General features: G+C 50.8%; 1 protein-coding gene across 1 annotated transcript; it reads right to left on the reverse strand.

The window, feature by feature from the left end:
• Positions 1-3,353: 3,353 nt before the first annotated feature.
• On the reverse strand, positions 3,354-8,076 carry RAX (retina and anterior neural fold homeobox). Its single transcript, XM_070778603.1, has 3 exons — positions 7,648-8,076; positions 7,090-7,346; positions 3,354-4,320 (listed from the first exon to the last, which is right to left on the reverse strand). Exons 1-3 carry the CDS (start codon positions 7,934-7,936, stop codon positions 3,808-3,810), a joined length of 1,059 nt encoding a protein of 352 aa, XP_070634704.1. The 5' UTR covers positions 7,937-8,076; the 3' UTR covers positions 3,354-3,807.
• Between the last annotated feature and the right edge of the window lie 14,202 nt (positions 8,077-22,278).

Here is a 22,278-nt window from a genome sequence, read left to right on the forward strand (position 1 = left end):
GCTTCCCCGCCCCACCCCTGCAGCCCGCCCAATCAGAGGCGCCTTTCCCCGCCCCGCCCCCGCGGCCCGGCTGCTGGGCCCCGGGCTGCTCGCATCGATGCTCCCGGGAGCCGAGGGCCGCGGTCCCGACTGTCCCACCCTCTCTTCCCGGCCCGGCTGCGGGTCAGACCCTCCTTCCTTCGAGGGAGTCCCCCAGGACGCCCTTAGACTGCCTTGATCCGACCTGGACTGAACCAAGGCCTGCTTAGAGCCGCACACCGCCTTTTCTCCCCGACCCCCGCGAAACCAGTGCCAACAGGTTCCTGTCCCGCTGAGGTGCACACATGTAGCATAGTCTGGACCAAACTCGCAGCCTCATGGTGGAAGTCAAGGGCCACTTCCAGAGGGATGCAGGTTTACTGGGGTGGGGGGCAGTTTCCCCAGAGTCCTAGAAAAGGCGGGTGCCCCCCCACCCCCCCCCCCCACCGCCCCGCCGCCCCAATCACAGTCGGGAGAGTCTTGTTTCGGAAGCGGGGGTCTTCCTTGGCCGCCGCCTCCGCAAACTGCTTTCCGTAGCCGTGAGCTTGCGCGGCGGCCCCGGGTATTTCTCGATCGTCTAGGGTTTTAACACTCTTTACCGCAAGCCATTCTCACGTCCAGCCTGAGTAAAGTACCGCCTGCCTGCCTCACCTGCACCCCTCCTCCCGGAGTTGGGAGCTTGACTCACTACGGGCCCTTAAATCCGCCCTGCTAGGCAGCCCTTAGGACTGCGGAGAGAGGGGCCTCAGCTCGTCCACATCTCCCCCAGGAAGCCCAGGAAGGCACTCACAGCTAGCATCCATTCCTCAGCATCTCATTCCCAGTGTGGCCTAATGAGCTGTTCGTGGGAACTGGAATTAAGGAGTCCTTATTCAGCAAATATTTCCTGAACATGCGATATGATCGTGGATTGATAGAGGACTTCTAGTTATTCTAGCTCCAAGGCTTACAAGCAGAGTTGATTGGTGCAACCTCTCCAATACCTCAGTCTCCTCATTCATAAAATGGGGCTAGTTGAATCTTCCTGGTAGAGTCCTTGTGAGGCTTCACTGAGATGAAAACCACTTAGAAGAGTGCAGGCACATAGTAAGCTTTCAATGGTGATTAGCTATTAGGATTTTGATCATCCTCCAGGGACTTGTTCCTGAATCCAGGTATGGTTCAGTCTGTTGGTGCCTAAAGAGATGGTTTAGAATATTCATTCTCAGAGTAAAAGAAGAGAGGAAAATGGTGGAAAGCTGCATATGCAGAAAGAAAGAAAGAAAAAGAATAGGAAGGAAAGTGGCAGAGAGGAGACAGAACGAGCAATGAAAATGACCAAAGTGAAGTCGCTCAGTCGTGTTCGACTCTGCGACCCCGTGGACTGTAGCCTACCAGGCTCCTCTGTCCATGGGCTTTTCCAGGCAATAGTACTGGAGTGGATTGCCATTTCCTTCTCCAGGGGATCTTCCCGACCCAGGGATTGAACCCAGGTCTCCCACATTGTCTGAGCCACCAGGGAAGTCCTTAAGAAAATCAAAGTAGATGCTAATGGTGAGAAAGGAAAGGTCAGAGGTGTCCAGGACTAAGGTGAAAGAGGGTGGAATGTGTGGTACTCATCTGAAGTGGAGTACCACACTTCAGGTACTTCAGGTACCACTGAAGTTCTCTGAATAAATTATTCCTAGTAAAATGAAGGCATTGAAGGATGAAAGAGAAGATAGGCCAAAGTGAGAGAAATTTACTTATTTATCCTGAGTTTACCTATTTTTTTTTTCCTGCCGAGAGCTGATATCACTTGGGCCACTCCATTCATTTTTCTTGTCAGAGAAAAGCATTAAATGTATTACTCCCTACCTTCCTGGAAAGGGGCTTCCCAGATATCTCAGTGGTAAAGAATCTGTCAGCCAATGCAGGAGACGCAGGTTTGATGCTCCAGGATTTGACCCTCCAGAGTCAGGAAGAGCCTCTGGAGGAGGAAATAGCAATCCACTCCATTATACTTGCCTGGGAAATCCCATGGACAGAGATGTCTGGGGGTCTATAGGCCCTGGGGTCGCAAAAGAGTCAGATAACCCAAATAGCAACAACAATGGCTTGAGAAAAACAACCCACTCAATAAATTCTTACTGACCAGCTTACTATGTGTTAGGCTCCAGAGGAGGGCCTAGGGGTACACAGCTCTGGTTATGCCCAGACTGTAAGGACCCACAGAGCAAGGACTGGGTCCTGTGATGACGCTACCTCCATTTCCAGCCCCGACAGTCCTCCTTTCCGCGGGTAGGTTTCAGGAACCCAAGGGCCGCACAGGGATACTCCGGATCAGAAAAGTGGGATCACAACCTGTATTGCCTCCTGCCAGGTCGCCAAGAGTTTACACCATGCGGTAAACTACCCATCTTTCCCATTTCCCAGGGAGGCCCGGCTCGTCGCAGGAGGAAAGGGGGCTGGAGTGGTTCACTAACGTCCTAACAACCCTCAGACAGTACTCCGTGAGTACCCCGCGAGATGCTGACGCCCGCAGAGACTTCTGAATTCCTCCCCCAGCCCCAGAGACGGCGCCAAAGAACTGCAATCCTGTCCACGACGCGCCCGCGAGGACGTGCGCCCCGGGTCGCGGCGCACAGCGCTCCAGGACATCCTTCCGGAGTGCGGCTGCCAGCCCTACGCGCGCCACGCCGAACCGCTGGGCTGGGAGGAGCCGATAGGTCCAGGGAGGCGAGCCTGAGACGCGGAGCTGACGAACGTCGGCCTGCTCCAGCCTCCGGAGCACTAATGTCATCAACCCTGGGTAGCAGGAGCTGGCCCCGAGCTGGACACTTGAACAAGGATCTGAGAGGCGTCTGGGGCCGTCGCGGGTTGGAAAGAGGGAGGCGGGGCCGCCAGGAGCTTCGGGAAGTTCAGCTCTTACCCTAGGAAGATGGTGTGGGTGGATGCTTCCTATTGGAGTCAGTCCTTCCAAGTAGCGGCTGCAGCCCGGCTATTAGGGTATCGAGGGGCTGGGAACGCGCAGGCAGCTGAGCCTTTGGCTCCAAGCACCCAGAACCCCGCACACTCGTAGGCGCCCGTCGCGCCAGGAAAGGGGAGCTTGGGTCTAGGGCGCCGCGGGGTCGTGGACGCGGGCGAGTCCGGGCGGCAGCGCAGCGCCGGGTGAGGATGCGCAGGGGTGTGGGGGTGGGAGTGGGGGTGTTGGGGGGGTGGGGTGTGGGTGTTGGGGTGGGGCGGCCCGGCTCCTCCGCAGCCAACTGCTTTTCCGCAACCCCTCATCCATCACCCGAGCCCCCCCGCCCAGAACCCGCATTCACAGCTTCCTCCGCGCCCCCGCAGTCCTGAGAGCGCTGAACCAGTCAAACCAAAACAGGTCAATCTTTAATTCTCCGCCCCACCTCAATTCTTTGAAGCTACTTATTACAAACAGTCCCTCAAACCTTCTCCGTCTCCCCTTCCTCCTAGCCGTCCTTGTTCGGGGTTGCCACGCCGCCCTGGAGGGGCCGAGGTCAGAGGCTTTGGGTTCCTTGAACCTGGAGGCTCCGGGGCCCGCCGGGTGGGGGCAACGTGGCCACCTGTCTTCGTCCAGCAGCGAGGCCAGGGGTCCATGGGGACGTAGGGGTGGCCAGAGGGCCTCGACTGGCCTAGGAGTCAGCCCTCCGGTGCGAGCCAGGCGCAGATGCCCGACCCGGACCCAGTTGTTCCCGTGGCGCTGGGCAGGAGGGGCCGAGCCCGGGGGACCCAGGGAGAAGGGGTGCGCGCGCCCGCGGCTCGGGGTCGGCTCACGGGACGGCGTCTGGCCCGATTGGGTCCCCGGGGCCCCTAGAGGGCCTGCCACGGCTTCCCGATGGCCTGGATGTGCTCCTTGGCCTTCAGGCGCAGCGCTGCGATACTGCTGTTGCGCGGGTCCGCCTCGTCCAGCGGGAACTTGTCCCCGAAGCCGGGCCCGCACGGGTAGGCGGGCGGCGGCGGCGGCGGCGGCGGCCCCAGGGGCTGCAGGCCGGGGCCGAGCGGCGGGGAGTTCAGGAAGGGCGGCGGCGGCGGCGGTGGCGTGTAGCTGGCGGGCAGGCTCTGCGCCGGCGGCCCGAAGCCCGGCAGGCTCTGCAGCGCCGTAGCGCCCCCGGCCGGCAGCGGCGGCCCGAGCCACGACTCGAGCGGCAGGGCGCCCCCCGCCGGCCCGCCGCCACCGCCCCCAGGGCCTGCCCCGAGGGGCGCCAGGGCTGCGGCGGGCGGGGAGCGGCTGAAGGAGAGCAGGGGCGAGTCCTGGAGCTTCATGGACGACACCTCCAGCTTCTCCTGCCGCCGCCACTTGGCGCGTCGATTCTGGAACCACACCTGCGGAAGGCAGCAGAGCGCCGTCGGGGTGCGGAAGGCGCAGGACTCCCCGCTCCCGAGGAAAACCGGGGCTCCACGGCTCCCCCTGCCCCTCTCACCCCGCGACCCCTGCTGCACACCCGCGGTGCCCTTCCGTTCTGTCCCGTCTGCCCAAGGCTACCCTCTTCCCTCACGCGCTCTGAGGCTCTGTCCCACCCCTGTCCTCCTGGCGGTTCCACCCTGTCCTTGTTTCTCCTCACCCTTAGCTGTGGTTGTTTCCAACTCGTGGCACCAAACAGGCGGGGGTGGGGGGGTGGGGGGGTGGGAAATTAAGTTAACCCTGGAACCGGACCGTGGGAAACCCGATCTCACCAAATTTCTGAGACTGCTGGCTGGCGGCCCATCCTGACATTGCGCTTTAGACCCGGCTTCCTCCCCGGGTGGCACGGCTCACAGTGGCCTATCTACCTCTGCCTCCGTTATAAACAAAGGTATAAACGAAGGCTCGAAGTACTCTAACTGGCAACACTGGCTGTTAAAATGGACCCGTGTCCACATTACTGGTTACAGTAACTGAAGGACAAACTGGGTTGATTTTATTATCCCGGGCATATTTAAATATGCATGTTGCTGCTCTCCTAAGATTTTCATTTTTATTTAATTGATATCTGACTCGTATTTCTGATATTTCTTAAAAATGGCTTTCGAGGATTACAATAGTTCAATAGTCTACTTTTATTGTATGGAGTTAATTTTGACATGACCCTAAGATGAATTCAATGAGTTCAAGTTTCTCTTTTTGTTTTAGAGAGTCCATGCCAAGAGTCTCTCTCTCTTCTTTAAAGAGTGAAGTCTCTTAATGCTGAAACTTCCATTGCTGATTTGATAAAAAGCACAGGAGAAGGCGTAATTAAGGCTTCACTACCAAGTTACCACCGGGAAACAGAACACAGAGAACTGGTCTAGTTTAGTGCAGAATCTAGAAGGAACTTTGGCCAAATTGGTGGCTTCAGTGTTGAATTTATGAAGGAAAATGTGGGAAAGGTTGACACCTAACAAGGGAGACAGCAGTTCTGAGTTAATAGGGAGAGGGACTCCCTAGGAAAACTGAGGGAAAAAACCACCCAACACCTGAGCAGAACAGGACAAGTATCCGCAAGGCTGGAATTTGGTGGGTGGGAGACAAAGAACAGAAAATGCAGATTCCCTGGGTCCCTTTCTATGAATGATTCATCTGTGTATCCCAGGCCCTAATTTCCCCCAGAAACATTAGATATATGAACACTGGCACATTCCACTGCCCGCCACCAAACCCCACCCCATCCCATGAAATATCAGGCTTTAGGTCCCGTATCCAGAGTTCCAGGGCTAAAGCCTGGGGTAGTCTGCTCTTCTCCTGCTTTACTGCTCCCTCAACACAGTGGGGACCCTGTGATCCCCCCATCTGATGACATCATAGCCATGTGTTAAGCACACACCATACGCTGGGCCACTGTGCTGGCCCTGGGATAGAGAAGTCAGACACTGTTCTCAAGAAGAACACATCTTAGACAAGAAGCAAACATCCCCGAACAAGTCAAGAGGGAAGGAACAAGTGAAGGAGAAGGAAGGTGGGACAGTGCTGTGGAGACAGCCCTTGAGTGGGCTGGGCCTGTATCCCAGAGGGACACTGGAGGGCTTTGCCCTTTCCCTTTTCTTCATTTTCCACTTGTTTTCTTCCCTTCTCCCTACCCCACCCGCCCTCCCTGTAAAGCAGGTGCTGAAATGTCCACCCCTTCAGTGAAACCCTTGCAGCTCCTCTGCCCTGAATTAGAAGAAATTGGACTGTCCCTGCCAGTTAGTGCTAAAGTCACATTAGGGAACCATGTTTTAAAATCATGACGTTAGTTTAACCCCTTTAACTAAACAGAAAAGACAAAAAGCAAGAGTCTGTCCACTTTTACTTTTTAAGACAAGACTAAAAGCCCCAAACGTCTGAGTTTCCTCCCTTCTTGGAAATCCAACTCATTAGACACACACAGAAGTCCCATCTCAGCCCCAGGGCCTTACAGATGCCGCGCAATTTGTTTCCAATGTCTCCCCTTCAGGCCTCTCCCAATTTGGAAATCCTCCCAGATTTTTCACAGATGACTAGCAAATATTTAAGGCTTTCAAATATTTTAATGATCAGGGATTAAAGATAATTCAGCCTTAATTAAAGCGAAAACCCCTTTAAATAAAAAAGAAAAGGGCCTCTGCAGCAGCGGGAAGTTTGGCTGGAGGTGCACCAGAGAAGCAAAAGTCAGTTTCTTAAATCCTCCGAAAGTTTCAACTGCGAGGGGCCAGGCTTCCGTAAGAAGACAGGGTTTTCGTGTTCACGGAGGTGCGCACCGTTAGCGAACAGGCTGGCATTTGGGGCCTCAATACGGTTACACTGGAGCCGCTACCTACACTCTCTCTCCACTCAGGGCTTCCCGACCACCCCCCTCCCAGAGCCCCCTCCCTAGTCCAGGATGCTGTCGCCTCTCCATTTCGTCAGCCATTCCCAACTCCTTTAGTTTAGAAGCAGAGGACCCAAAGGGGAGATATACTGCGAACTGGAACAGACCGTCCAAGGGCCGGTGCGCGGGGCGCATGGAAAATCAGTGACGCTCCCCGGGTGGGGGTAGGGGGCGGGTTCTGGGCAAGCCAAGTCGAGGAAGGTCCGCGGGCAAAGTGCCGCCATAAACGCGAGGCCGCCCGGGGATTCTAGGGAGCACCGGCCGAAGCCTGGGCCACCCGCCCTCCCCCGGGCCCGTCTGCACGCTTTACCTGGACTCGGACCTCGGGTAAGTTGACTTTGCCCGCCAGCTCCTCGCGGCTGTACACGTCGGGGTAGTGCGACTTCTCGAACGCGCGCTCCAGCTCGTGCAGCTGGTACGTGGTGAAGGTCGTGCGGTTCCGTCGATGCTTCTTTTTGGGCTGCTCCTCCTCCAACAGCTTCGAGTCGCCGGGGGCGGACGGTCCTCCAGGCAGCCCAGGGCTCGGTCGGGCCTCCCCGGTCTCCTTGGGGCAGTAGGGGCGGGGGGCTGGGACGACGAGACCCCCGACGGTCAGAGACACTTGCTCGGGGTACATGGGGGCCGCCCTGCCTACCCACGCGGGCTCCTAGCTGGCCCAAGGAGGCGGGGGGGGGGGGTGGTGAGGGCTGCGAGGGGTCCCTAAGCTTTCCCAGAGCGCAGGTGGGAAGCCTTTGCTATGCACACAGCCTCCAGCCCCGCGCCCAGATGCTTTAATAACAGTGAAGGCAGGGGCTCTCTCCTCTTCTCGCAGAGCTCCTGAGTTTGGGAGCCCTAAGAGGGTCTCGGAGCAGCCGGGGTGTGCACTCACCTTCATACTCCGGGGCTGGCGCCGGTGCGGGCGGCGGAGACGGTTCGGTGCCTCCGGCAGGCGCCTTGGGGCCGGCGGGCCGCGCGCCTGGCCTCCTATCCCGCTCCTTGGTGCCCCGGGCGGCCCGCTCCTCCGGGAAGGAGCCGAGGACCCCGTCGTCCTTGGTAAATCCCAGGATGGCTTCGATGCTGTGCAGCCGCGAGGTGCTCCCGCCGGGGCTGCGGAGCAGGTGGCCGGCGAGCGAGAAGCTGCCGTCGGCCATGGCTGGGGCGCAGCCCGGCAGGTGCATGGGGGGCGCCGGGGCCGGGAGGACGCGGCCCGCGCTCTCGGCTTTGCAGCCGGCCCAGAAGACCGCGAGCAGAGGCTCGAAGTCGGCTCCCCCGGGGGCGGCCGTCCAGCCCGAGGGGGACCGAACCGCGGCCAAGAGCCGCGAGCGCCGCCAGCCCCGCCTGCGCGCACTAGAGGCGGGCGAGCGCCGGGTCCGCGGGCGCCTGGGTCCCGGCTGGAGTTGGAGCTCCGCCCGCGGGTGGCCGGGACTCGGGGTGCTAAGGCTGGGAGCGCGCCCGCCCCGGCTCCTCCCCTCGCCCGCACCGTCGTCTGCCCTGGCCCCTCCCTGCAGCGGGGCGGGTCCTTCCCCGGGGTCCTTCCCCTTCCTCGGGGTCCTCGCCCACCCAGCCGGGCGGGGCGCGCTCGGAACCTTCCCCCTCCCCTCTCTCCATCCACCGTTCACAAGCTGGAGGCCCGCGGTGGCCTGTTTGACGGGCCTGGGTGCCCGGCTCCGAGGGCCCGCTTCGCCCAGGCCTGCACGCGTGGGGCCGACGCCCTCCGTCCCACCTCCCCCGGGGGCTCAGCTTCCTTTCAGCCCCCTCCCCTACCCCAGACCCGCCTTCTGCCCCCCAGGCTCCGGTCCTCCGCTGGGCTGAGCGCCTGCGGCGACCCTTGGAAAGAGCCGGAGAAGGCTACCCGGCTCTACGGCGTCGGAAGTCTGTCCACACTCCTTAACAGTTTGAATTCTCTCCTCTCTCTCCCTATGTATGTCCCCCTGCCTGCGCTCCTCTTTCTCCGTAGTTTGAAGCCTTAGGTTTCAGGTTGATTGTGTTTGACTTAACCGCTTCTCCCTGTCCCCTCGGATGGCGCTCCTGCAGCTCCCTGACGACGGCGCTCGCTCCAGGGGCGGGGGGGCCATCCGCGTCCCCAGGCCCGGAGACCTCCCGGGCCCACCGCCCAGCCCGAGGCTCGGGGGCACCGAGTCCGACGACGCGCGGCCGGCCTCAAGCCGGTGGGAGACCCGCTGGGTGTTTGTCCTGAGGGGACCCCTCCCCACCGAACAATGTTCCAGACCGAGATGACCCAACCTCAGGCTGAGGACGGAAGGACATTCCCCCCGGGGCAAGGTCTCGCCTCTCTGCGGGCTCTGGGCGCCATCGGCCTGTATTTCTTTCTCCTTCGGGGACTCCACGAGACTTCCATGGCCCGGAGTGGCTTCCACAGGCCAAGTGGAAAGATGATTTGCGCGGGTGGACTTTCCCCCCGCCCCCACCTTCTCCCAGTGCTGTGAACAGCACTGCTCACACCTGATGCTAGATCCCAGGAAGCACCCCCAACCTTCATTGAAATGCTGGCAGGAAGTGTGAACCAAAATGCTTTCCAAATAAAAGCCTGAGGATCTAGAGATTCTTTTCCTTTTGTTTCCTGGTTGTGTTGACTATGTACGTTTAAGGTGTGCAGCATCATGATTTGACACATACACAAATGCATACGCACGTAAATGATTACTGGTTTAGTTAACATCCACCATCTCATACAGATAGAAACCTGAGATTTTTAAAATTCCTTTGCCCTCTGATCTCTAGGTAGGCGCCTCTCCCCTGCCCCCATGTTGACTGACTTCATCTTGCGTTAAGATGGGCACCTACTGTGTCCCTACTGAGGGTGGGACACTGATGTGGGCCTGGACATCACACAAGAAAGGAGAGGCTGGGGCCCATGGCCTCAGGGGTTTAACTTCCAGTATGAGAGCAAGACAAAGGAAGTGCTGTTGTTCAATCGCTAAGTGTATCCGACTCTTTGCCACCCCATGGACTGCAGCACTCCAGGCTTCCCTGGTCCTCACTATCTCCCGGAGCTTTCTCAAATTCATGTCCATTGAGTTGGTGATGCTATATAAGCATCTCATCCTCTGCCAACAACAGGAGAAAAACTCCTATCTTAGGATCCTCCACCTTTAAATTAATATTAGAAGGACATTTAAAAGGGCACGAGACAATGTTAAGGATCTTTAAATGGAAATGATTATTAATTCTCCAGAATGGGCGCACGGGAGGGGTTCAGTCCACTAATCTCTCTGTTTTTAATAAAACTATAAAAAGGTAAATTAAAATAGCAAACACATGAGTTTGCCGTGGGTAAACTTGAGCTACTGACTCACATGAGAAACTTTTTTTTAAAAAGCTACATTAATGAAGATCAATACTCACTTTATAGTTTTGCATATCACTTTATGGGTGGCAGCACATTCATACCATCCTAGCCTTACAACCCTGCGAGGTGAGCCAGAAAAATATATTTGCCCCCATTTTACAGAAGAGAAGACTGAGGCTGTAAGTGATACAGCCCTTAAGTGGAGCAGACAGGACCAGAACTCAGACTCTCCGACTCCTTATCCAGTGCTGTCTGGCTGTCCCTCATTTGTAATCCTTACAGCAGAGTGTGATATTTTTGAACAGATTCAAGACGCATCTTAGTCTGCAGTCTGTCTTTAATCCTCCCCAGATCCTGAATCCTGTGTACAAAACGCTGAGGCAGAGGTAGCTTAGTTCCTCAGAGAGATGCGGTTCAGACAGTGGCCTTTGGGCGCCGGGGTCCAGGGCGAAGGACAGACCCTCGGCAGGGCCCCACCCCAGGGCAGGAGAAGCCTGCGGCCAGCCCCCTTCAGCTCTCCTAGGCTGCCAGAAGCGCTCTCCCTGAAAACGGGCTGGGGGCACCCCATATGGTCCCCCACCTGGTTACAAAGAGGGGGGCTGATGACCCCTTAGTGACCTGAGGGTAGCAGCAGGGATAATCGGTTGCTATCTGTTGTTTCCCCTCTGAGTATGCGTTTTATGTCAACTCCCCCAATATTACATTGATCTCTGTAACCACCGCTCAACAAAGATTGGCAGCATTTTCTTAAGCTCCTGCCCACACGCTAAGGGGCTTACGGCCTTGTTTTCCAAAGTTAATTCCCTCTGGAACTGCCCCGCACTCCCCAACAGGTGCAGGTGAGGTTAGCTTCTATTTACAGTTCATTTCAGAGTTTATTTCAGAGAAAAGCAGAAAGGACTTCAACAGCCACTGGCAAGGGACCACAGAGGAGACAGGGCAAGGCAGGACGAGGGGAGGCTGGGACTTCTTTTGTGCCTGGCATAAAGAGCTAGTCAGGAGCATTGTGGGCACAGTGCAGGGTCCTCCAAGCAATCAGCCGGGGGCCATTGTTAGGGGCTAATCTACATGTGTATTTCCCAAGAACTCGATTAGGGAAGATGAATGGACTCGGCCATGTCCCTAATTCTTCTGGTCCAAAGCTGCATTTTTCCAGCAGTTCTGCCTGCTCGTAATCAGCCCAGCTTCAGCAAAAGTAAGGAGCCTGGCTTCTGAACTCCACTTCTGTTTAATTCATTAATTCATTAGGTAGATCAAAGAAAACCCCCTTCCCCACCCCGTGTGGATTGAATTTTATGCTGCTGAACCCCTTCGGACTTGGCGTGGTTTGGGGAAACCTTTCCGGAAGTAAGGAGAAAGAGGGTGGTTAGGACTTAGGGGGTGTCTGAGGGTCTGAGGCTGGGCGTGATGTGGGGTAGGTGATCTAGAACGACAATCGGAGCTGGAAGATTTTGAGGAGAAAGGGGCTAGGGACTGGTGAGCTTGCAGAAAACAAAGTCCAAACAAAGTCCAAACACCAGCAGGGCGGTGGCTCTTCACCTTTGATGTGTAAGGGGGTGTCCTTTCTGGGTGGGCTGCTTTGCCCACAACACTCCAGGGGAAACGAGCATTTACGGAGTGACTTTCCTGTGCACGGCGCACACTCACTAAGTGAGCTCATGGTTTTGGAATCTAGTAATCTCACCTTGAAGAGATGTTTCAGGTTCGGGCGGATAAAGTGCCTGTTGGAAGACCTTTGGGTTATCACTCCATAAAGTGTATAAAACTAACGTGATGTCTTCATGGAGACTATCCCCTTAGTAGATGCCTTTTAATTCAGGAATAAGTCCATCTGTCTCATGCCACACCGTCTCCTCCTGCAAGTGATACATGCTCATTTGGGCAGAGCAACCTAACTTTAGTTATAGCCAAAGCAAAATTCAACACATATAATCACTGAAAACACACACGTGCACACACACACAGACACACAGACACACACACACACTGAAGTCAAATGAATTCAGTCATCAAAAGTTAACATTTATGTATACATGATACATTATTTATTGAACACTAACTATATGCCAGTGGGCACTCTTCTGAGTCCTTTACGTAGATTATCTAATTATGATAACCCTGTTTATCGTAATTCTCACGATAACCCTGTGAAGTAGACACTATTATTATCTCCACTTTCCAGACAAGGAACCCGAGACACAGAGAGGACACGTCACTTGCCAGAGGTTTACAGCTGGTTTCAGGTGGAGTTAGGACTTGAACCCTGGTGCTTTTTCAGGAATATCCATCTAATATCCACTTCATGTACCACCTCCCAATATGGTGTGTGTACACATACACGTGTGCTAAGTCGCTTCAGGCGTGTCCGACTCTTTGCGACCCCATGGACTATATCCCGCCAGGCTCCTCTGTCCATGGGATTCTCCATGCAAGGATACTGGAGTGTCTTCTTTCCAGGCCCTCCTCCAGGGGATCTTCCCGACCCAGGGATCGAACCCGCGTCTCGTACATTTCCTGCACTGGCAGGCAGGTTTTTTACTGCCTGGCAGGCTACAGTCCATAGGATTGCAAAGAATCAGACATGACTGAAGCAACTTAGCGTGCACACACGCTTTCTCCTCTATACTGTCTATTACGGTATATCATCAATACAATATACAAGCCACTGACAGTCATTGCCCAAAAAATCAATAGCAAAACTCTCGTTAATACTGACATACGAGTCTAGAGATAAAACATACTATCTCTCACTATCAGATCTTCCCAACTGATGAAACACTTCCCTACTTGAAGCGTCACAGAAGGTATATCAGGAAAATGTTCTTGGAGTTCTTATCACAAATTCCATTTTTTATAAGTAGACAATCCCTCATCACTTCCACCAAATTGGCACAAATGATCAACACACTTCCTAAATTCCAGCTTATTAGCCAACATGACCACCTAAATCTTCTCTACTATTTTCAGGTTACATTGAAATAAGTGTTTGGAATTCCCTGGTGATCCGTTAGTTAGGACTATGGGTTTCCACTTCAGGGGACACGGGTTCAACCCCAGGTTGGGGAACTGAGATCCCACAAGGCGAGCAGTGCAGCAGAAAAAAAGGTGTTGATATAAGTATAGTGCAGTGAATAAAAATCCTATAAATTAATTGTGGCTAAAATACATAAGCCAATGAAGAGATGGGCCTCACAGGCATCTCTGGTTGAACTGAGCGCCTTGTTGGAAGAGCAGATGAAAACGGACATCTAATCTACTAACAAAAATGAAACATAGCCCCGTTGGGGACACCTGTGTTTTCTGACAGAAGGCTCCATTTGAAAGTCTTCCTTTGATGTAGGAACAGGGACCATAGCTCTCTGCAGACCATCCAGTAATTAGGAAGAAGCCTGTCCTCTTTAGCACTCTCCTTGCTTCCTAATTACATCATTTTGGGAACAACAATACTTAAAACCTAAACTAACAGTTTAGTTTCCTGTTATTTCAGAGGACCAGGAGCTTCCCAGATGGCTCAGTGGTAAAGAATCTGCCAGCAATGCAGGAGACCCGGGTTTGATCCCTGGGTGGGGAAGATCCCCTGGAGGAGGGCATGGCAACCCACTCCAGTATTCTTGCCTGGAGAATCCCATGGATGGAGGAGCCTGGTGGGCTCCCATGAGGTCCCAAAGAGTTGGATACGACTTAGTGACTGAGCACAGGCTTAGGAATTAGAAGAGGAAGCTTGGTGACAAAGCTTGGTATCTGTTCTTTTGCTTCTAGCTGCCATTTTTCCTTAGTGGGTGTGGAAACGTGGGTCCAGATCACCCTAATGAGACAGAGCATCTGCATGCAGCTGGGCTGGAGGCTAGGCTCCAGACTCGCAGACTCCACCAGGCTGCTGTGGCTTTGCCATTGCCCCTCAGCTCGCAGGACCCGTCACTGGGTGCCCCATGCTTGCGCATAGACCTGGTCCGCGCTTGAATCCCAGAGGAATATGTTTGTTGTGCACACGCAACGAAGCTGCTCCTCAGGATGCTCCCCAGTCACTTGTCAAGTTACCTTGGCCCTGAGCTTGCTTTTGCAGCTGATGCAAATCCAGGTAGCCTTTGTGGAGGAGAAAAGTGCCCTTGGCAACAGATTTGCAGGGCCTTTGAGCAAACAGTTGATAGCCTGACACATTGCTTCGAGAGAACCAGCTCTTCCTGACTTGTGCACCGAAGGTTAGCACCTTTCGCCAGCTCTGAGTTCCTCTAAGTAGCTTGAAATCAGCCATAGTGGGAGTATTTTTACAATCCAAATTAGCAAACACTGCAAAATCAGAGCATTCTCACTCTCAATGTCCTTTAATGTTTTAAAAATATGTTTTTAAAATATTGACTAGCGTATCAGTGCTCCTACTTCATTCAAGAGTCAAGAAATCAGAAAGTGTCATTACTTCTAAAAGTAAAATGTGACCTCTTGGGCAAGAGATGCTCACCTTTTTGCCAAAAAATGTGGGACATTTACATCATTATCTCATAATAGGTAAATAAAGGGAAACTTGGATTTCTGCCAAAGAAATGTGCTTTTTGGTTTTTTTTTAATTGTTAGAAGCAAAGCAAAGCTAAATTCAGATAATTCCTCTTTACTTGTTTTCTAATTAAACTAATTGAATTCAGAGTGTCTAGGGGAAGCACAAGAGACATTTATCTCAAGGGGCTGATGGTCTTGAAGCCCATCAATCCTCTTAGGGTGCTAAGAAGGCAAATCTGAGGATGCCCGCTTTGCAGCAGCCTTGACCCAACTGCCACCCAGAGTTTGGTCGTCTCCAGGGTTCTTCTCTTCAGAATTTTTGTTTACTTGATTTCTGGCTGTGCTGTGCGTTTGTTGCTGTGCCCAGGCTTTCTACAGTCTCGGAAAGCAGGGGCTGCTCTCCAGTTCCCGAGATCGGGCTTCTCACGGCAGTGGCTTCTCTTGTTGCCCAGCAGGGGCTCTAAGAGCAAGCCGGCTCAGTAGCTGTGGCACACGGGCTTAGTTGCCCTCAGATACGTAGAATCTTCCCAGTCCAGGGATCAAACCCACGCCCCAACATCGGCCCGATTCTTAACCACTGGACTCCAGGAGAGTCCTCCCTCCCGTTTTTGAAAGGGCAGTGATCAGGGGGTCAGTCCTCATTTCCTCTTCCTGGCATCCTGTAAGGGCAGGATTCTTATAAGCCTGTTTGTCTCTCCCCCAGTTTCCGGATGGCCTCCTGGAGTACTTCCGGCCACTCTCCCATCAGCTGCCACTTGCTAACTGGTCTACAGCCTCACGGGCCTTTTCTCTTGAAAACGCCCGAGCCCCTCGCTGCCTCAGGGCCTTTGCACTGACTGTGCTCGCTGCCTGCAGTGCCCTCTCACATGTTCCCGTGATCCTTCTTCCTCATTTTATTGGTCTCACAGCACCTTCCACTCTCCAAAACTGCCTTCCTCTTTATTGATTTCTTTGTTACCTGTCTCCCCTCATTAGAATCTACGCCGCATGAGAAAGGGGACCTTGTTTTCAGATCCCTAGCATTTAGAACATGTGTGAGACACAGTTGTGGCTGATTTAATGGATAACTGTGAGGAGCTCTGTTTCACAGACGAGCACACAGATTTAGTAAGTTGTCTCATTTCACACAGCTATTAATGAGCATGGGTACACTTTTTTTTCCCGCATTCTTTTATTCAGTCCTTTGGAGCTTTTCTAAAATATTAATTATTTCCCAGACGTTTGGAAACGTCAAACTGTTTCGCTTGTCCTTCCCAAATAGTCCATAGAAATCATTTGATCGCTTTCAAAAGTCAGCTCAGTCCACTCCAGTCTTGTTAGCATCAGCGCTGGCTGGGATTGCCTGCTCCGCCTTTGATGTGAATGTTCGTCAAACCAGGAGTCGGGGCTCCACGCCACGCCACTGCCGTCTGCGGGAGCCTGCTGCGCCGTCCTCTCTTAGCGGGGTGCACCATCTTAGGGAATGCCGTTCTTTTCTCCAGAGGGGCTCCTCTGTCTCTACGGCAGACTATTAGCTTTTACAGTTGACTGCAACTTTATGGACATTTGTTTGTCAATTTTTATTGTACTTTCTCCTTTGACCCCTTAAGCCCTAAAAATGCTGATCTTATGTCCTGACCAAACTAATTAGCCCCTTTTAACCACAAGATGCTTTCAATGGGGTTTTCAAGATGCTCCCCAGAAGTCATCTTTATTCAAATGTCAGGAGCTTGTGCACTAACTAGAGGGTAGATGTGTTGTAAGTTAAAGGAATGAGAGTTAAAGAAACACAACTTGGAAATCTTTTAAGATCTCTAAAATGACCTAAGAAAACAAGCAAGCATCACTGTGTTTACTTATATTATTCTTCTACAGCTCAAGGGCTTAGCCATAATCTAAGAACGATGTCTTCAGTTTATAGACAGAATTTCAACAGTACAGAGTTTTCCAAGCACAGTGGCACTGGGTGAAGTGCCGCCCAAGTGCTAAACGTGGGTCCATGTGGATTTGTTATACTTGTATTTCTACTTTTGATTAGATTTGTAATTTGTCCATAATAAGAGTTTTTTAGGAGGCAAAAAATTTTCACAATTTCTGAATCTGAGTTTAATTTATATGACATCTTAAGAATTCGTGAACTAAAATAGACAGGAACGGGAGAATTCAATTCAGATGACCATTATATCTACTACTGTGGGCAAGAATTGGAGAAGGCAATGGCACTCCACTCCAGTACTCTTGCCTGGAAAATCCCATGGATGGAGGAGCCTGCTAGGCTGCAGTCCATGGGGTCGCTAAGAGTCGGACTCGACCGAGCGACTTCACTTTCACTTTTCACTTTTCACTTTCATGCATTGGAGAAGGAAATGGCAACCCACTCCAGTGTTCTTGCCTGGAGAATCCCAGGGACAGGGGAGCCTGGTGAGCTGTCGTCTATGGGGTCACACAGAGTCGGACACGACTGAAGCGACTTGGCAGCAGCAGCAGCAGTGGGCAAGAATCCCTTAAAGAAATGGAGTAACCCTCACAGTCAACAAAAGAGTCTGAAATGCAGTACTTGGGTGCAGTCTCAAAAACAACAGAATGGTCTTGGTTTGTTTCCAAGGCAAACCATTCAACATCACAGTAATCCAAATCTGTGCCCCAGCCACTAACGCTGAAGAAGCTGAAGTTGAACGGTTCTATGAAGACCTACAAGATCTTCTAGAACTAACACCCAAAAAAGATGTCCTTTTCATCATAGGGGACTGGAATGCAAAAGTAGGAAATCAAGAGATACCTGGAGTAACAGGCAAGTTTGGCCTTCACTACAAAATGAATCAGGGTAAAGGCTAACAGGATTTTACCAAGAGAACACACTGGTCGTAGCAAACACCGTCTTCCAACAACACAAGAGAAGACTCTACACGTGGACATCACCAGATGGTCAATATTGAAATCAGATTGACTGAATTCCATGTCTTGGCTATTGTAAATAGTGCTGCTATGAGCATTAAAATGCATTAACTTTTCTATTTTAATTGCGTTAAGAGATGTGAAATTCTTGTAGAAAGTTTCATCTTTTGTGGGAGTGATATTTACATATTGTTCAATGCTCTGAACTCTTAAATGAGAGTCCTACACATGAACACAAGAGTATGAAGCAAATATCTGTTTTCTATTTGAATGCTTATGCAGAGAGGAAAGTGAAAGATTAACGTGTATGGAGAATACTGTGTTTTACTTCTTTGTTTCAGCCTTTCTTCCTGTCATACATTTTTCACTAGAGCTGCCAAAAGTAGAGAAGTTTGCACATTCTGCCCCAACATTTAATTATAAATATAAAATATATATTTGGATAAATTTAAAACATATAATAAAGTTGAAGGATTATAAACACCATGTACCCACCACCTAGATTTTAAAATTAATACTTTGCTGTATTGTTCTATTCTATCTCTCCATCTACCCATCTCTTATCTATCAATCCATCTCTTGATTTTGTTTGTTCCTTTTTGTATTTCTTAAGGTAAGCTGCAGGTTTCAGTGCATTTTATCCCCAAATATACAATTGCGAGTATATCGTTGGCTAGAGTTCAATAGTTTTTTAAGGATTCTCTTTTTCTTTTTCAATAAAACATACATATGGTGAAATGTATACATCTAATGTACTATTTAATGAATTTCACAAAGATGTATACCTTAATATGCTTTTTTGTAGCAAACCCCTATCAAGATAGGGTGCATTAAAATCACCCCGGAAAATTCCTGCCTGCCCCTTCCTGGTCAGTGCTCACCACCATTCCGGTAGAGGCAAACATTTTTCTAGTATTTTTCACCATTGAATAGTTTACCTGTTCAAGAACTTATTACAAATGGGGTTGCGTTAGCACGTACTTTGCACAAGACGGCTTTCATTCAGCTTCATGCTTTTGCGATGGATCCGTGTTGTTTCCTGTATCAGAGGGTCATTCCTTTTTGCTGCTGAGCTGTGGGAATATTCCGTGGCTGTTTACCCACGCACCCGTTAACAGGCCCCTGGACTGTTTCTACTTCCTGGCTCTTATGAATACAGCTGCTGTCAGCATTCGTGGGCACATCTTCTTTGAGAACGTGCACTTTCAAATCCTGAGAGCGGAACGCTAGGTCAGAGGCAGTTTAGCTCAGTGTGTTATTTTTATATGAAACTTCCAGAACTCTTCCCCAGAGTTGTTGTGTTAGTTAATACTCCCTGCAATAATATATAAACAGTCCAATTACAACACATTTTGACCCACACTTGTTGTTGTCAGTTTTTAAAATTTTAAACACTTTACTGGTAAAATGTCCTTTTGTTAAAAAAAGAAAAAAAGGAGAAAGAAGGAATCCCCTGGCAGTCTGTGGTTAGGACTCTTCGCGTCCACGGCAGGGGGTATGGGTTTGACCCCTGGTTGGGAAACCAAGACCCGACAAGCCATGCAGTGTGGCCAAAGAGAAAGAAAACAGAAAGAAAGTCATTTTGTGGTTGTTTTCAATTTTCATTTTCCTGACAGTTGCAGTGAGCACCTTTTCAGGTGCTCAACCATTGGTGTATCTTCCTTGCTCAATGATTTTGCCTTTCTTTTCTTGTTTTTAAATTTTTAATTGTTTAGTTGCAAGAGTTTAAATATATATTTCTACAAATTATATAATTTATATCTGACAAAAGACTGGAATCAAGCTGTGTATGTAATCTATATAAAATGCATTAAACTATATATTTATATGTAATTAGATATAAAAAAGAAATCTATTTCTCCCCGATTCCAGTCTTTCATCAGATACACATTTTGAAAATATTTCTCCCAGTCTGTCACTTAAATAAAGCTTGCTTATAAAGCTAACTTGTTTATGATATATTATCCATTTTCTATATTGCTGAATTTGATTTGTTATTAGTTGCTGAGGATATTTTTAAATCTCTAGGCAACAGGGAAATTGGTCTGCTTATGTTTTGATCAGAATTTAGAGTCAGGGTATTTGCCTAATTAATTTGCTTGGAAGAAGTCCCTCCTCTCATATTTTCTTTCTTCTCTGATATCTCAACAGGTAAAGAATCTGCCTGCAACGCAGGAGACACAGGCGACTTGGTATGATCCCTGGGTTGGGAAGATCCCCTGGAGAAGGGAATGGCAACTCACTCCAGTATTCTAGCCTGGAGAACCCCATGGAAAGAGGAGCCTGGCTATAGTCCATGGGGCCGTAAGGAGTCAGACACGACTGAGGATGAGCTTGGTCAAGGACCCACCTGCTAAATTTAGGGCTGAGGTTTAGACCCAGGCAGCTCGGCTCCCAGTTCAAACCCTCCACTCCTGTTTCCTGAAAGGGTCTCTGTAAGGCTGATGTTGTTTCTTCCTTGAATACTTGGCGGAATTTACCAGTGAAGTCATGTGGGCCTGGGTTTTCTTTGTGGATAGAATTTTGAGAATTATTTCTATTTCTTAAATAAACATGGAGTTGTTCTATTTATCATGTGTCAGTATTCGTGAGGTGTGTTGTGTCAAAGATTTGTCAAGTTCACAAAGTTGTCAAATTTATTGGCACAAAATTCTCCATAATATTCCCTTATCAAACTTTTGTTTTGTTTTCTGCCTATTAAACTTCCTGATAGCTCAGTTGGTAAAGAATCCACCTGCAATGCAGGAAACCCCAGTTTGATTCCTGGGTGGGGATGATCCGCTGGAGAAGGGATAGGCAACCCACTCCAGTATTCTTGTGCTTCCCTTGTGGCTCAGCTGGTAAAGAATCTGCCTGCAATGCGCAAGGCCTGGGTTCAATCCCTGGGATGGGAAGATCCCCTGGAGAAGGGAAAAGCTACTTGCTCCAGTATTCTGGCCTGGAGAATTCCATGGACTGTATAGTCCATGGGGTCGCAAAGAGTCAGACACGACTGAGTGACTTTCACTTTCATGGGTTTCCCAAGTGGCGCTAGTGGTAAAGAACCGGGCTGCAAGGGATGCAGAGACTTGGGTTTGATCCCTGGGTTGGGAAGATCCCTTGGAGGAAGGCATGGCAACCCACTCCAGTATTCTTGTCTGGAGAATCCCATGGACAGAGGAGCCTGGTGGGCTACAGTCCATAGGGCCGCAGAGTCAGACACGACTGAAGCGACTTAGCACGCACTCCGACTTTTTATTAGTATCTGGAGGACCTGTGCCGTATTCCTTCTTTTGTTTCTCGTGTTGATGTTTGTGTTCACTCTTTTCCCCCTTAAGCAGTCTTTCTAGTATTTGTCAACTTTGTTGATCCTTTCAAAAAAAACTTCTGAGTTCATTTTTTTTCCATTTTTTGTTTTTTATGTCACTGATTTGTGCTCTTTATTGTTTCTTCCTTTCTACTTATTCGGTGAGTTATGTTTTTTAAAGAGTATTTTTGTTTATCTGTTAGTGAACTTAGCTGGATACAAACTGCAAACTGTTTCTCTCGGATGGGCAGCGACAGAATTCTTAGTTCAGTTAAGAAACAGTTAACGGGGCTGCTTGCAGTCAGCCTAATGCATGCATAGGTCAGGGATTAGCCAGTATCTACATAGATTTCCTGGTGGCTCTAATGGTAAAGAATCTGCCTGCAGTGCAGGAGACCTGGGTTCGATCCCTAGGTCAGCAAGATCCTCTGCAAAAGGGAGTGGCAACCCACTCCAGTGTTCTTGCCTGGAGAAGTCCATGGACAGAGAAGCCTGATGGGCTACAGTCCATGGGGTCAAAAGAGTCGGACACGACTGAGCGACTGACAGTGACTGACTACACGGATTTCAGGACTGCCCTCGTAGGTCCGTCTTCCTTTCCGGGAATCGCTCTTTTATCCCAGACTCTGCTGGTTCTTGGAGCCCATACAACTGTAGCCAATATGACTGCACGTTTTCTGAGTTTTAACTAACTTAGTTTGAGTGGGTCGAGCCAGCAGTAGTAACCTATAAACAAACAAAAACTCATGAGTGTTTTTTTTCCCCTCCAAGTGTAGATCTGATTCCCCTCCAGTGCAAACCTGCTTTGGGCTCTTCTCTGGTACCTTCAGGCTGTTGTTTCTCTCTGTGTTTTGTCCAGAGCTTGCAGTTCTTTTCAGAGGGAGGTTTAATTCTGTAGGAAATCATCCTGTTATCAGAAGCTGTGATCGCTTTTGGTCTCACTCTCCTCCCTGTCTCTGATGGTTCTGTTTGTAAGCGGTGATCTAGCAGGTAGACAAAGAACGAAGATGAAGTGCTCATACACCTCACAAACTGGATTAGTTGGCCTCCGAACTCAACTGTTCGGAGCTCAGCCTCAGCTCAGAATGGCTGAGCTGTGTTAATATTCCTTCATTACACTGGAAGGGTGCATATCTGAGTGAGGACTAAACTAACTCCTGGCAAATCAGAAAGTCCATTTGTCTTCTTGGACTCCACTCTACCACACCTCTCCCCAGACTCACTACGGTTCCTTCTGCCTGGCTAGAAATGCTCCCTGGACCCCTAAATTTTCTCTCCATGGGCAGCCCTCTGTGTTCTTGATCCCTTTCCTTTCTAGTACCTACAAAGACTCAGTCCCCTGTCCACCCAGGGGCCTGCTGTCCCTCTGCTCAGCTGGAGTTAGTAAAGAAACCCCGGTCTGTGACAGTGACCGTGGGCCAATCTGCTCTGTTTCACAAGATAAATCTGCACTGGATATCAACCGCCCTTGAAAGCGTTGCGTGAATCAGAGAATGTAAAGTCAGCCAGCCCGTCCGTTTTCACTCTTGTGAAAATGAACTTCCAGAGACAATCAATGA

The sequence above is a fragment of the Bos indicus genome, chromosome 24 (assembly GCF_029378745.1).
Source record: "Bos indicus isolate NIAB-ARS_2022 breed Sahiwal x Tharparkar chromosome 24, NIAB-ARS_B.indTharparkar_mat_pri_1.0, whole genome shotgun sequence".
NCBI lineage: Eukaryota > Metazoa > Chordata > Mammalia > Artiodactyla > Bovidae > Bos > Bos indicus.

Bases quoted from the DNA above. Each gene is read 5' to 3' on its own strand.
- RAX (XM_070778603.1), bottom strand. From the start codon at position 7,936: ATGCACCTGCCGGGCTGCGCCCCAGCCATGGCCGACGGCAGCTTCTCG. The intron at 7,347-7,647 runs GTGAGTGCACAC...TCGTCGTCCCAG, and splicing joins GCCAGCCCCGGAGTATGAAG to CCCCCCGCCCCTACTGCCCC. The intron at 4,321-7,089 runs GTAAAGCGTGCA...TGCCTTCCGCAG, and splicing joins TACCCGAGGTCCGAGTCCAG to GTGTGGTTCCAGAATCGACG.